Raw genomic sequence first — 14,287 nt, forward strand, 5'->3', positions numbered from 1 at the left:
GATGGATTTCGGCCGTATTTCTTGGCGATCACACTCAATCGCATACTAGCTTCATACTTCTTGATAATCTCCATCTTCGTCTCCAAAGAGAGCATCCTCTTCTTTACGTGAATTTCAAGTTTCTTGGGACCCATGACTATGTATATACTGTACGTAATTATGTTATGTAGTACGTATACGTATGGAGTAAAGTTCTCACACAACACAATAAAGTATACTACAACGAAATCACTAAAGAATTTACGTTAATAAACAAAATCGTTAGAACGAACGAATACCGCGTGCGTACGATACAGATGATGCCGTGCAGTGGCCGAAGAAGCACGCCGCTACGTAGTAGATGCATGATAAAAGGGATGCTGATCAATAGGAGAGAAGGATCTCATGGCGTGACTAGCATCAGGAACCAATGGGCGAGTGGGAGGATGGTGGTGAGTCTACTCAGTTGGCGGCGCACGAGTTTCAAAATTGTTATCGGTGGTCCGGGCAAATCTCGTACTTTACAGCAACAACCTTTCGTATCTTGAGCAATTTTCGTATGTAGAGCCATAAAATTTTTCATATTTGCTTTCATATCTCGAGTTTTTCGTAAGCTGAGCCTTTCGTATCTCGAAGTACCACTGTAGCTTAAAATCACTATTGGTATCCAGCCAAATAAAACTATAACACCAAGACAATGTTATTACAGTATTACAGTGGACCCCCCGTATTCGCTTTCTCCAGATTTGTGGACTCACACATTCGCGGATTTCTCTTGGGAACGTTTCCCCGCATTATTCGCGGAAAATATGCACATTCGCTGTATTTTTCTATGATAAATATCCACAAATTCCTGGGGGTTTTTTATGAATTTCATCATAAAATGCACTTTTTGTTATAAAACTATTAAAAAAACCAAGCATGAAAATTTTTAGTGGGTTTTTTTTGAGTTTTAACTAACAAAATAAGCTGTTTTTAGCGCTTTTATAGGGGTTCCAAACATTCGCGGGTTCTAACTATTCACGGGGGGGAGGTCTGGTATGCATCCCCCGCGAATACGGGGGGACCACTGTATATGCTGGGAAAAACAAAATAATTATACATATATAAAACTTCTTACTTTCTAGCTACTATAAGGCAAAATTTTCTTGAGTCATTTAATCAGGATGAGGCCAAACAAAAACAAAAACTAGCGGTCAGAAACATGACCTCTACTGAACCTGATACTTAAATGCAAATCATGCCTTAAGCGAGCTATGTTAAGAAGTACCAATGATATCTGAAATCCAAACAAAGAACTGAATTGGAATTCCATTACAGCTTCATAATACAGCACGGTTTATTCTGTACCTTGCAAACTGTGCTGTTAAATTGCTTTTAACACAGTTTGCACAGGTGTAGAAAATATTAATTTATCAGTTTAATACCACAATATACAAGAGTTTAAAACAGGATTTATTGAAACCAACACAACTGCTTACAAAATTCATTAGCATATCACAACACCTTATATAACTAAGTGAAAAGCATTCTGACTTTCCTATACAATAATTACTTATAGGTTTTTTTTATATTCATTAATTTATAATACACGTACATAAAAAACTGTTGCATGAATAGTTTAAAATTTTACAAAAAAAAAAATACTTTTTCTCCAAATCAGCTTCATATGAACTGTCAGTCTATAATTCATTCTTGTACGGTAAATATCAAGTTTATTTGCATTATAAATAATTCATGATAATACAGTACTCAAAACTTCACTTCAGCTCTGTTCCTTATATGCAAAACCTCATCACACATGTGAACGCTACATAAGCAGAACTCACCTCAACAGTACTGCATTTATACTACTCTAAGCCAAAATATATGATGCCCTTGATAAACTTGCATTAGCAGTTATATTTACAGTATTTTAATATCTTGAATTTAGTCCTTTTTTTCGGCTTCGGCTTCTTCTTTATTCTTTCGATGCCACTCTTGATTTATCTTAATAAGAGACTGCCCCTCCCTCTGTGCCCTTTTCCCTGACATGACCATCAAAAGGCAACCCACGACAGTTGCAGCACACATCATCAAGTTAATCTTAATCCTAGCCTTATTTCGCGCTCGTTCCATTGTATCTTGGCTGAAAAGAAAAATAATTTATAACACAAGTACCTGATAGTGATGAGGAAGACAATAAAAAAAAAAACTCCAACTCTCATTTTCTTTATAAAATCTGTTTCAGTCTCCTATAGACTCCAAGTCTCTTGTCATTTTTCTAACCCTAAACCAGTCAGCCCCATTTGTCTTTTGTATTCTTGAATCACAGTAACCTATCTGATGTAACCTATCTGATAGGAACATGGACATTGGTTTACTTTGTACAGTTCTTTGTACAACTGATTATGAAATACTGTGAATACCACAAAAACTCAAAAGAAACATGCTGAAAGCCTTGTCACTGGAAATTAACAATACTACAATAACCTGAAATAACATATAGCTGTATGCATACTATCAAATGGCTGCCCAAATGACTGTCTAGTTTACCTGTTCTCCACCTGGTGTGTTTTGAATGTTTTACCTCGTCAGAATTCTCCTTGACAGCCCACTATGTTGTGGGGAGGCTGGGTGGGTCTACTTTAACAGTAGGTAAGTATCCAAATAATAAATTTTATTTTAAAAATTTATATTATTTGAGATGAATCTGTAAAGCATAGCCTTAACATCACCTCAGCTCTAAAGCAGAAAGCTAAAATAGCATTCCCTCCTTTGCACCAGCTTAATGAATGGGGCTGACAATAAATTTACTTATTAATCACTGGTGCTAAATAAAAGGTCTTATAGTAAATTCAGATAAAGTTTAGACCTGCATCTAAACTCTAAAGACTGATATAGAGATGAAGGGGCTTCAATCTCAACACCTTACAGTGCTGGTCCTCAGCAAGATCTAAAAGTACTTGACACAATACCGAGGAAAGTACGTATGGAACGATAACCTTGGAAGTAGACAGTGAAAAGTCTTATCTCCTCTAAACAGAAAACATGACGTCTACAAGGATCCAGGTGCTGAAAATTCCTCTGGAAAGGCACCCTCAGCAATACACAGACAACTGCTTCTGACCCCAGGCCACGGCAGTTTTAAATTAAGGATAGATCCTATGATAACTTGAAAATATTATTGGGAGGGGACATTCTAACATCTCCAAGCAGTTAAGGAGATGCCTAAGTTATTGCAATTGTGGAATGGAATATGTGATTTTGGCATAAAGCCAAGCACTGGGACCCATGGGACATTCAGCGCTAAGTATGAAATTGTGTAGTAGCGTTGATTTCTTCTCAACGGAAGAATGAGACATCTAGTGAGAGGATTGGAAATTCTGAAAATCATTTGCCCTGAGGTTACAAGGGCTCTACAGGAGACACTAAGCTACTCTTGAACTTGAAATTGCTCAGTAGAATTCAGAGTAGATACAAGAGGCAGGCCTATAAGTCTGAATTAGGCAAAATTTAAGGAAACATCCACTGCTGAAGCCTGAGAGCCAACAAAGTACAGTAGTACCTCGAGATACGAAATTAATCCGTTCCGAGGCGCCCTTCGTATCATGAGGTTTTCGTATCTTGGACCACATTTTACATGTAAAATGGCTAATCCGTTCCAAGCCCTCCAAAAAACACCCCAGTAAATTATATTTCCAGGCCTAAAACACATGTTCTAGGGTTACAACGCCCATCCGACGAAAGAAATATGACTCCAAAAAGGCAAAATACTTGAGTAATATTCAACTGCATGTAATGTTCAACCCCATTTTTACTGCATATATTAGGACTTTAGCATATGTCCCTTAGAAATAAGCCTAGCCTATGTTAGCGGTTGCTACTGTAGCCTAGTCTATGATTCTGACATCTAAACCTAAGAAGCTAAAAGCTTAGAATATCCCAATAAAATTATAAATAATCAGTATGTACTCATTTCAAATAATTATTAATTAATCATTAACTATAATACACAAACAAACAAACAAAAAACCATTCAATCGATTGTTTACATTCAGCTCTTACCGTCTTACGAGTACCAAACGAACGCCAAGCAATCACTTTTCCTAGGACACAGTAAGCCATAAATTTTCATTAGTATCTCTCTTCAACTAATGAAACTACCAAACAGTATAATAACCATTCATTTCTATTCTTTATTCTATCTTTACCTAATGGAGATACCGAGTTACTGACAGCTATAATGAAACATATACGTAACGTAATATTAAAACAGAAGAAGAATTCTAAAAAATATGTATTTGTTGGCAGTCTGATTTATTTTATATTTTATGATATCCAATTCACAATTTTTTTATCAAATGTATTGCATGTACTCATTTTCAAATAATTATTAAGTAACCATTAACTATAATAAACAAACAAAAAAAAGCTTCCAAACTTCTGTTTACATCCAGCACTTACGAGTATCGAACGATCGCCAAGCAATCACTTTACACAGTAAGCCATAAATTTTCATTATCTCTCTTCAACTACTGAAACTACCAAACAGTATAATAACTATTCATTTCTATTCTTTATTCTATCTTTCCCTAATGTTTTTTTTTTATTAAATGTGTTGCATGAATAAGTTTTTCAATTTACAGCATCCTTTTACCAATAGAATACTTAAAGCACAAGGGGTAGATGCTGACCAATAGGAGAGCAGGATCTTATGGGGTGACTAGCATCAGGAACCAATGGGAGAGCGGGAAGATGGTGGCGAGTTTACTCAGCTGGCGGCGCGGAAGTTTCAAAATTATTCTCGGTGGTCCGGGCGAATCTCGGGACTTTACAGCAACAACCTTTCGTATCTTGAAAACTTTTCGTATGTAGAGCTGTAAAATTTGTCGTATATTTGCTTTCGTATCTCGAGTTTTTCGTAAGTTGAGCCTTTCGTATGTCGAGTTACCACTGTAGTAGTAATCATTCTGATGTCCCTGTTCACCTACATACTAGGAAGTCTAAATGAGTGCTCCTTAAATCCACACCAAGTGCCAAACTTAAGGATGTACAGGCCCTTGTAGGCAGTTGTTCTTCCCGAATCACCAATTGCTAAAACACTGTCCTTCCACAGAATGAATGATCAAACCAATATGTTGTTTCATTTCACTCAAAGCAGCAAACTTCCCACAAAGACTTTGTTTCTGACCGGGAATAAACCTGGTAAGCATCCTGATGTCTTTCCACTGCCCTGACATCTAAAAAGTTTTACCAGTTGTAGTGTTGACCCTTCTATGTTGCATGAAAGTGTAATGACACTAGTTAAACTCTGTGTTGCATGACAGAGGGAAAAGACCAAAACCTGGACTTAGGTTAAAGAATAAAATGGATAATTCTTGGTTACAGAGTCCCTCCTACAGTCCTAGAGCCAAAGTTGGTTCTGGATTACTTACAAATTTAATTAACCTTATTTGCAAGTCGTAATTCTTACGCTGAAACTGTACATTAATTGAGCATGATTATCTGAAAATATCCCGTGAGACCATGTTTCCTAATGAGGAAAAGCCCTTACCAAATAGGAAGTTTCCTTCAAGCCTAAAATTCTTCAAGCAGCACATGGCTATTCATCTTGACCAACAAGCATGCATAATTAAGTATCATCCCCACATCACTAGATAAGAATGGGGATATGTATAAAGAATTAACAATATAATGCATAGAAATTGGGCCAGAGGAAGCAACAGGTCCTTGGCCTTTGGAATACTGTTGACAGAGTTGGCCAAATTGAATCACTGATTCAGTAGAAGTGTCTTGCTCCTAAAGTCGACACCATCCACCAATGGGCAACAAGTCCCTAACATAACTTATAGAAAGCTGCACACTAACCCAAACAAAGTGGACAGGACAGCAAAACCTTCTGGTAAAAACATCTTGAAGGAACTTGGATGACTGTGGATGTATTGGTAAGTGGAACACATTCTGCATGTGTACCACAAGTCTGACCGTTCTTTGGAAGGACACTAAAACCATGCTAGAAACCAACAAGTATATGGGCGGACACTTCCTGTTATTCAGTCTCCAAACGTCCAAGAATATCTCCAATTACCTATGGAGCTCATCCTAAAAAATTACCCTTGAACCATCATTCCCACTATATAAAATCTCCTACTAAAAAGATACTTATGAGAGATTTCTGCTGAAGACAAAGGAAGCTATAAGAGGGAGATTAAACCAGTGGAGGGTGACCAAAAAAGAATCACAACTGCCCTTCACCGTCTCCACCATGTAACATACTGGTCCCAAGTCTCTCCATGCAAGTTAAGAGGTTGAAACTGTCCATATCCCAGAACCTGAGTCTGCACTTATCCCTGAAAGGTATAAAACAAGACTACCAACAGATAATCCCTTATCGCCTGAAACCGAGCTGCATAATTAGACAGGAAGCTAAAGTATTCTCACTTCTTCCAAACCGAGCTAGTATATGCATGAGGACATTATCCTCCAGCATCAGAAATTAGTTACTTGTTTTTCTTGCTAAAAACTCCTGCTGGTAACAAACCCTAAGCTGGCTACACAAACTCACTGGGTTGGCATCTCCACTTCTCTAAGTACTAGTTGCAGAGGCGAGACAACGTAGCTAAAAGGTAATAACTCAAGCTAGACTGAAAATCCATCAGCATATCTGTCAGTCTCAAATTATTTTCCCTACAGGAAAGAAAAAGAAAGCCAACCTCCTACTAAAGACGGTTAAAGGACCAATAAGCTTTTGTAGAGCAAGAGGCGGCCTTCAGCTCTCCGCGACTTTAAAAGCCACAAGACGACAAGCCAAGGCAGACCCAAAGGGAGATATGTGCGTCCGAGGACGAAAAAAGTTACAAAATGTTCTCTAATTGAGAAAACGTTGGTTCTCTTCTCCAATATTTACAGGGCGCCAAAATACACTAAGACAATTAAGACATATTCTTTATGTGGCCTCCTTCCTCAACAAAATGAGGATGCAGCAAGGCGTAGTGTCGCAACAAACGCCGACCAGCCCGAACAAGTTCCTCAAACTCCAATCAAACTCTCCGTCAGCGGGCAACGGGAGGAGACAGCTGGCGACAGGAGGTAAACAAAAGAGCTTAAAGGATCGCTCTTTCTCCGCAACCCTAGGCGATAAAAAGCGACACTTGTAAATAAGAGGTGACAGCAGCTGAGTGCTGTATTGCATCCACCACGGCTCAATGAGAGGATGACAGTTTTAAGCGACTGAGGACTCGGCCAAGTCCGCATGAGTCAACTGCATTCACACGAGTCAACAATGTCCGTAGTCCTCACAAGTCGACTGAGGGAAAGAGAACGAGGCGCCAGAAGTGGGAGGCGGTGGAAGAGGAGTTACAACGACTTTCCCGCCTCGTCCGAAAGCGATCGTACATACTTGAAAGCATTCCTATATGAAACTAAGTTAGAAATCTCTGAATCCAGAATCAAGAACTTTAGATACTACAGACAGTGTAGACTTGAAAGAGAAACATTAAACGAGACAGTAGTAAGAGATTTGCCAATAGCCAAAGCGGAGGCAAGCAAAGAACAAACACAAGCATTACAAAGAAAAAGGAATATGCTAGCAGACGAGAATTTAGAATAACCCATACATGAGAGAGATAAACAGTAGACTGAGTCCACATATCTAAATGAGTAAAACTAGTACAGATACATTATCATCTCAATAAAATATCTATACCTATATTGTATATTATTAAACCTATCCATGCTAACACCTCAAACTTGGTGTTGAAGACGACAGAATGCGCCTATGGAGCGAGCATTAACGCTTACCGAAACAGTCCTTATGCGAACACTTTAACGGTCCTAAGCAATCACTACTCTAGCGCTCGCACGGCTGCATCCCTGCAACCATCGACGAGAGAGCCTAGACTTCAGCCCAGACCGGCTCGACCAATGAGAAAGCAGCTCTAGGATTTGAGCCGCTATAAATATCGGCATGCAGACACCATCTCTTCACTTCTACTGCTAACCAGCCAAGAAGATGACCTACGAGAAGGTTGAAACGTCGCGTTAAGCCAGAGCTATACCAGCAGTAATACCAGCTGAACACCATTGGCCTGACATTGACCTCTCTTACAGACTCATACCAACACCGACGACGACCCCTGCTTGATCTGAACCAGAGGAACGCCTTCCCATATACCAGTATTCTGATAGTACCAGTATACTGATAATACCAGTCTTTGATTAATAAAGCCTGTTCTGAATAAAATACCACTTTCAGCATTATCCCTAATATGAATATTGGACAATTATTGTGAAGTATCGCTGAGCCAGAAAAGCGAGTAATAAGAAAAATAGAAAAGATAATATATAAGATTAATTCACTGAATTCTGCCATTTTATTCAACAGAATTTGTTTAAAAAGCAGGGTCTCCTTCAAAAAAACAATAAAAAAAAATAATAATAATAATAATAATAATAATCAACATACAAAAAGGCAAAGTAATGAGAACTGAATGGATAAAGCTACCAGATGGAAGCTACATCAAACACATAGATGAGACAGGATAACATACAAAAAGGCAAAGTAACGAGAACTGAAGGGATAAAGCTACCAGATGGGAGCAACATCAAACACATAGATGAGACAGGATGCAAATACCTGGGAATAATGGAAGGAGGGGATATAAAACACCAAGAGATGAAGGACACGATCAGGAAAGAATATATGCAGAGACTCAAGGTGATACTCAAGTCAAAACTCAACGCGAGGAAATATGATAAAAGCCATAAACACATGGGCAGTGCCAGTAATCAGATATAGCGCAGGAATAGTGGAATGGACGAAGGCAGAGCTCCGCAGCATAGATCAGAAAAACGAGGAACATATGACAATACACAAAGCACTACACGCGCCCAAGAGCAAATACGAAACAGACTATGCATAACACGAAAGGAAGGAGGGAGAGGACTACTAAGTATAGAGGACTGCGTCAACATCGAGAACAGAGCACTGGGGCAATATCTGAAAACCAGTGAAGACGAGTGGCTCAAGAGTGCATGGGAAGGAGGACTAATAAAAGTAGACGAAGACCCAGGAGACAGGAGAATGACAGACAGAACCAGAAGGACTGGCAACAAACCAATGCACGGACAATACATGAGACAGACTAAAAGAACTAGCCAGCGATGACACATGCCAATGGCTACAGAGGGGAGAGCTATAGAAGGAAACTGAAGGAATGATAACACCAGCACAAGATCAGTCCCTAAGAACTAGATATGTTCAAAGAACGATGGATGGAAATAACATCTCTCCCATATGTAGGAAGTGCAATTCGAAAATGAAACCATAAACCACATAGCAAGTGGAATGCCCGGCACTTGCACAGAACCAGTACAAAAAGAGGCATGATTCAAGTAGCAAAAAGCCCTCCACTGGAGCCTGTGCAAGAAGCATCAGCTACCTTGCAGTAATAAGTGGTACGAGCACCAACCTGAGGGAGTGATAGAAAACGATCACGCAAAGATCCTCTGGGACTATCGTATCAGCAACGGATAGGGTGATATGTACAAATAGACCAGACGGGACGTTGATTGACAAAGTCAAGAAGAAAAGTATCACTCATTGAATGTCGCAATACCATGGGAACTCCAGAGTTGAAGAGAAAGAGAGGGAAAAAAATGGATAAGTATCAAGATCTGAAAATAGAAATAAGAAGGATATGGGATATGCCAGTGGAAATCGTACCCATAATCATAGGAGCACTAGGCACGATCCCAAGATCCCTGAAAAGGAATCTAGAAAAACTAGAGGCTGAAGTAGCTCCAGGACTCATGCAGAAGTGTGTGATCCTAGAAACGGCGCACATAGTAAGAAAAGTGATGGACTCCTAAGGAGGCAGGTTGTAACCCGGAACCCCACACTATAAATACCACCCAGTCGAATTGGAGGACTGTGATAGAGCAAAAAAAATAAATAAAATAATAATAATAATAATAACAACAATAACAATAAGCATGCATAGGTAGCAAGGTAAATATAAGGTTATCACAAAGGAAAAAGTGATTTGCCTCACACTTCCCTCTTAGAGCCAAAAAATTTGTCCACTACTGCACGCCATCAAAGGAACAATGTAATAATTATAATGATAAGGAAGAGTGAACTAACTACCCTACTATACGTATAGTATTTGGCGTGCATACATAAGCAGTTTCAAAGAAAACCTTGACAACCACTAAAAGTAAACATTTGATGAAAAAACATCCATACAGCTGGATAAAGACAAACAATAGTACAAATAAACAACATAAAAAGAGAAAACCTCTAATCTCACTGCTCCACTTTCTTCAGGAACAAGCTAATGAGGCAGTTTGAACCATGGAATAGATCCAATCCACAAGCCTATTAGAAAAGAGCATCTTTAAGACATTGGCTTGTAGGGCTCATTTCACATTCTGGCAGACTCTCTTCTACATCTAAAGTTTGAACCATGGAATAGATCCAATCCACAAGCCTATTAGAAAAGAGCATCTTTAAGACATTGGCTTGTAGGGCTCATTTCACATTCTGGCAGACTCTCTTCTACATCTAAAATAATATCCAATCATGAATCACTGTTCCTCACTGATTGCTTTTATTAATGGATCTTCATAAATTGTAACTTCTTGTCAATCTTTAGCAGAAATACCTTCTGTCATATCTAAAAATATCATAAGCCATATCACTGTTGGTTAGAGCCACATTTCAAATGGGAAGGAAAAAGCTTTATTCTGCTTGTTCTAATAAATGGTACTAAGAAATGCTTCTTGCATATCCCACCCTTCCTATTTGATGCATATTTCATAAGGTTACTCACGAAATTTTCAAAGTGGGGCTAAATAACCCTTGTTTAAGGTGAAAAGAGAGTAAAAGACTTGTTCTTTTGCAGTTCATGTTCTTAAGGAGTGCTCAAAACAAGCATTTCCCTTTCTCTTACACATTCAAAAACAACCATGACATGTAGAGTCAATGTTCAAGTTTCAGACAAGAGAATTCTATTCCAACAATGATTTACATGTTAAGAAACCTTCAAATATTTGTACAAACTTCACAGTATTAAGTCCAATTCATTATCTTACTTATGCCAAACTGACTGGGAAGAGCAAGGGGGCTTTAGTAAAGCAATGGTATGTATTTTTTAACACCTATCCAAAAATGATATTTTCATATTAAAATAAAATTTTGACATACTTACCTGGTAGTTATATATATAGCTTAACTCCCTGACGTCACGGCAGAATTTCAAAAACTCGCGCAATCGCCGATTGGGTAGTCAGGTGTACCACCTGTGCGGCCTCTAACCCAGGTACCTGGAACCATTCCAACTATTTCCTCAGATCATCCATGCCCCTAGTCTCAGAGGGGGGAGGGTGGGAATGGGAAATTAAACTATATATAACTACCAGGTAAGTATGTTCAAAAATTTATTTCAATATGAAAATATCATTTTTAAACATCTAACTTACCTGGTAGTTATATATATAGCTGATTGACACCTTTGGTGGAGGGTCAGAGACAGCCAACATCGTTGGAATTGACATAAGAGTTAATAAACAAACTTACGGGTTCGTACCTCTTTAAGGAAGCTGACTTTAATGATCTCCTGCCTCATTATGTCTGCTTTCCTTAAGAGATCCAGCGATCCACCCAGGGGGCTGAAGACCTCAAGGAGCTGTCAAATCGGTGCATACCTCTATGTGGACAGGACCTCATCCATACCCTTGTTTTCCGGGCGCTACCAAGGAACAAGTTGACCACCTGACTAAGGATCAATGATTGTGGGAGACTGCATCCAGTCTCCACAAAAAATCCTAAATTCATAGTTCCAAAGGTAAGAAAAAGGGTATTGGGTTATGGGATTTCAGGGATAGTCCCTTGTCCCACTACTCCATGAGCTGCTACGAACGATCCCAGCGTGTAGCAGTCTACATACAGAGTTTGCACTTGCCCCAGATAGTGCGACGCAAACACTGATTTGCTTCTCCAAAAGGTTGCGTCCAGGATATTTTGAAGGGATCTATTCTGTTTGAAGGCTACAGAGGTTGCTATGGGCCTAACCTCATGAGTCTTCACTTTTCAATAGCCTAAGATCCATTTCAATACATGCTAAATGTGCTTCCTTGATTAAAGGCCTTATAAAAAAGGATAGTGCATTCTTTGACATTTGACAGAACACCAAAGCCCCTCTGAATTGCCACATAAATGCTCCGTTCTTTCCAGGTAATGCCTCAGGGCCCTTACCGGACAAAGAACTGTCTGTACTTCCTTACCTGTGAGATCCAACAGGTTTGGAATCTCGAACGATTTGGGCCAGGGCTGAGAAGGGCGTTCATTCTTTGTTAGAAATCCCAGCTGTAGAGAGCAGATAGCATTGCCCTGTCTGAAAACTACAGCTTTGCTGAATAAGTAAGAAGAGAGTTTTCATGGTGAGGTCCTTAAATGATGTTTCCTGTAAAGGCTCGAACCTATCACTCATGATAAACTTCAGGACTACGTCCAGATTCCATGCTGGAGGGGACTAGTCTCTCATTAGTAGTGTCGAAGGATCTGAGAAGGTCTTGGAGATCTTTATATTCAGACACATCTAAGTTCCTGTCATTGAAGACATCTGCGAACATGCCTATGTATTGCTTAATGGCCGAGGTCGAAACGTTATGACTTCTCTTAAAGTCTGCAGTGAAGAGTCTCTCATTCTCCTATCCCAATTGCCGCGAAGATTCTTCTTCTCGGCAATGGATAGGACAGCGACACTCCAAGGTGGGTGTCCATGGTATGGGTACTGGGACAATCTATTAGGGTGAAGTAATGATTGTTCTGAAACAACCTACTAAGTCCACAGCGTAGACCGTAACTGACTCGGGCGCTCTGACAGCTGCCTACTGACTGCATTCGGTAGTGAGGCAAGCTGTCCAAGCATCAGAGCAAGTCACGTGATCTTTGCATTTTAAAGGATTATGTCGAGAGACCATACAAATTGTCTATTTGTTTGTCACTGATGCTGGAAGGCGAGGTGGTGAATCTCTTAACGAGGTGATGATTCTCTTAAGGCATGTGCCCAATAGGCGAAAGTCAATTGCCCTCTAGAGGCCGAGGTCCTTTATGGCAAGACATTCCCATAGTAGTTGAATCTCAGCTAAGAAGAAAACAACACTATGTTCCATTGAAGACGAAGGTGGAAAGTGAATGCAACCTACGTCTTCACAGCCGAATCAAGAGAAGGATTCTCAAGGATCTGAACCTGTGCTTACAAAGGACTGAAAACGCTAACAGCTATTTCATTGCTGTAAGGTGAGGGGTTGTAGTTGCAATGAAAGCGGGGCAGTTTCCAATAATAAAAAAAACAGGGAAGTACTACTTCTCATGGGCTGATCATTTGGAAGTAGAGCTGGCAGGTCGGGGAGCAGGCGATGTCTTCCGTATATATCTGTCAATTCGGGGTGAACAATGAACAATTGCACTCTTCCGAATAAGAGATATTTTGAAGACAAACTTAGAGGTCTGAAGAAAAACATTCCACATTATCGCAATGCGATACAGCGGGAGACTAGTAAAGACTTCTGTTACCGTGCGGTAAACAGAAAGATGAAAGAGTCCAGAATAGTATATACAACTACCATCCGACTTACAACCTGCTCGACATACGACCACTCGTACTTACAACCTTACTTCAGACAGTTGACCATTGAGTTACTTGGCACTGCGCCATCTCATGAGAACTCTCATCACTCAGGCATGAGAACTCTCATCACTCAGGCAGCATCAGTTTGAGTTACCCTGCCCTATCTGCAGCTTCATTTGGTATTAACTGTACTGTAGACTGAATTGCAAACCAATTTACGTAAGAATCGACTTCTGACATGCATGCAAGAACCTAACCCCATTGTAACTCAATGCCTGATTGTACGTAATATATACTATTACATAAATGATTAAAATGTATTAGTAGAAGTACATTATGGTAAAAAGATTGAAATAATGATTGTACATTACATTACAGTACTAAGTAGACACTTTTATGTAGCAAAGGTTTGATAGTATACCCTACCCAGTATGTTGGCCACTTTCTAAGGTTCGACTTACATCTATTCTGACTTACAACCAGTGGGTTGTATGTAGGATGGTACTTGTATCTATGTTGAAAATTCTAGCAATTTCCAAGGGGATGCAGAAGATGTCATTCATGTATGCGAGAATCCGCATTAATCAGAGACCTAAGTCCGATATTGTTGGACAGAGAAAAGGTTCGGTAGTCAATCATTGTAGGGGAGAGAGCCATAAACCGACCGTGCATCTCGGAGAGCCAGCTGGTAC

General features: G+C 39.5%; 1 protein-coding gene across 1 annotated transcript in view; it reads right to left on the minus strand.

The window, feature by feature from the left end:
- Positions 1-1,451: 1,451 nt before the first annotated feature.
- The window catches only part of LOC135225672 (UPF0389 protein CG9231-like), a 36,434-nt gene continuing 23,598 nt past the window's right edge, over positions 1,452-14,287 (minus strand). The window contains exon 3 of the mRNA XM_064265018.1: positions 1,452-2,107. Coding sequence (XP_064121088.1) covers positions 1,909-2,107 — 199 coding nt within the window. The 3' untranslated portion in view covers positions 1,452-1,908. The remainder of the gene's footprint in view (positions 2,108-14,287) is intronic.

The sequence above is a fragment of the Macrobrachium nipponense genome, chromosome 13 (assembly GCF_015104395.2).
Source record: "Macrobrachium nipponense isolate FS-2020 chromosome 13, ASM1510439v2, whole genome shotgun sequence".
Classification (NCBI taxonomy): domain Eukaryota; kingdom Metazoa; phylum Arthropoda; class Malacostraca; order Decapoda; family Palaemonidae; genus Macrobrachium; species Macrobrachium nipponense.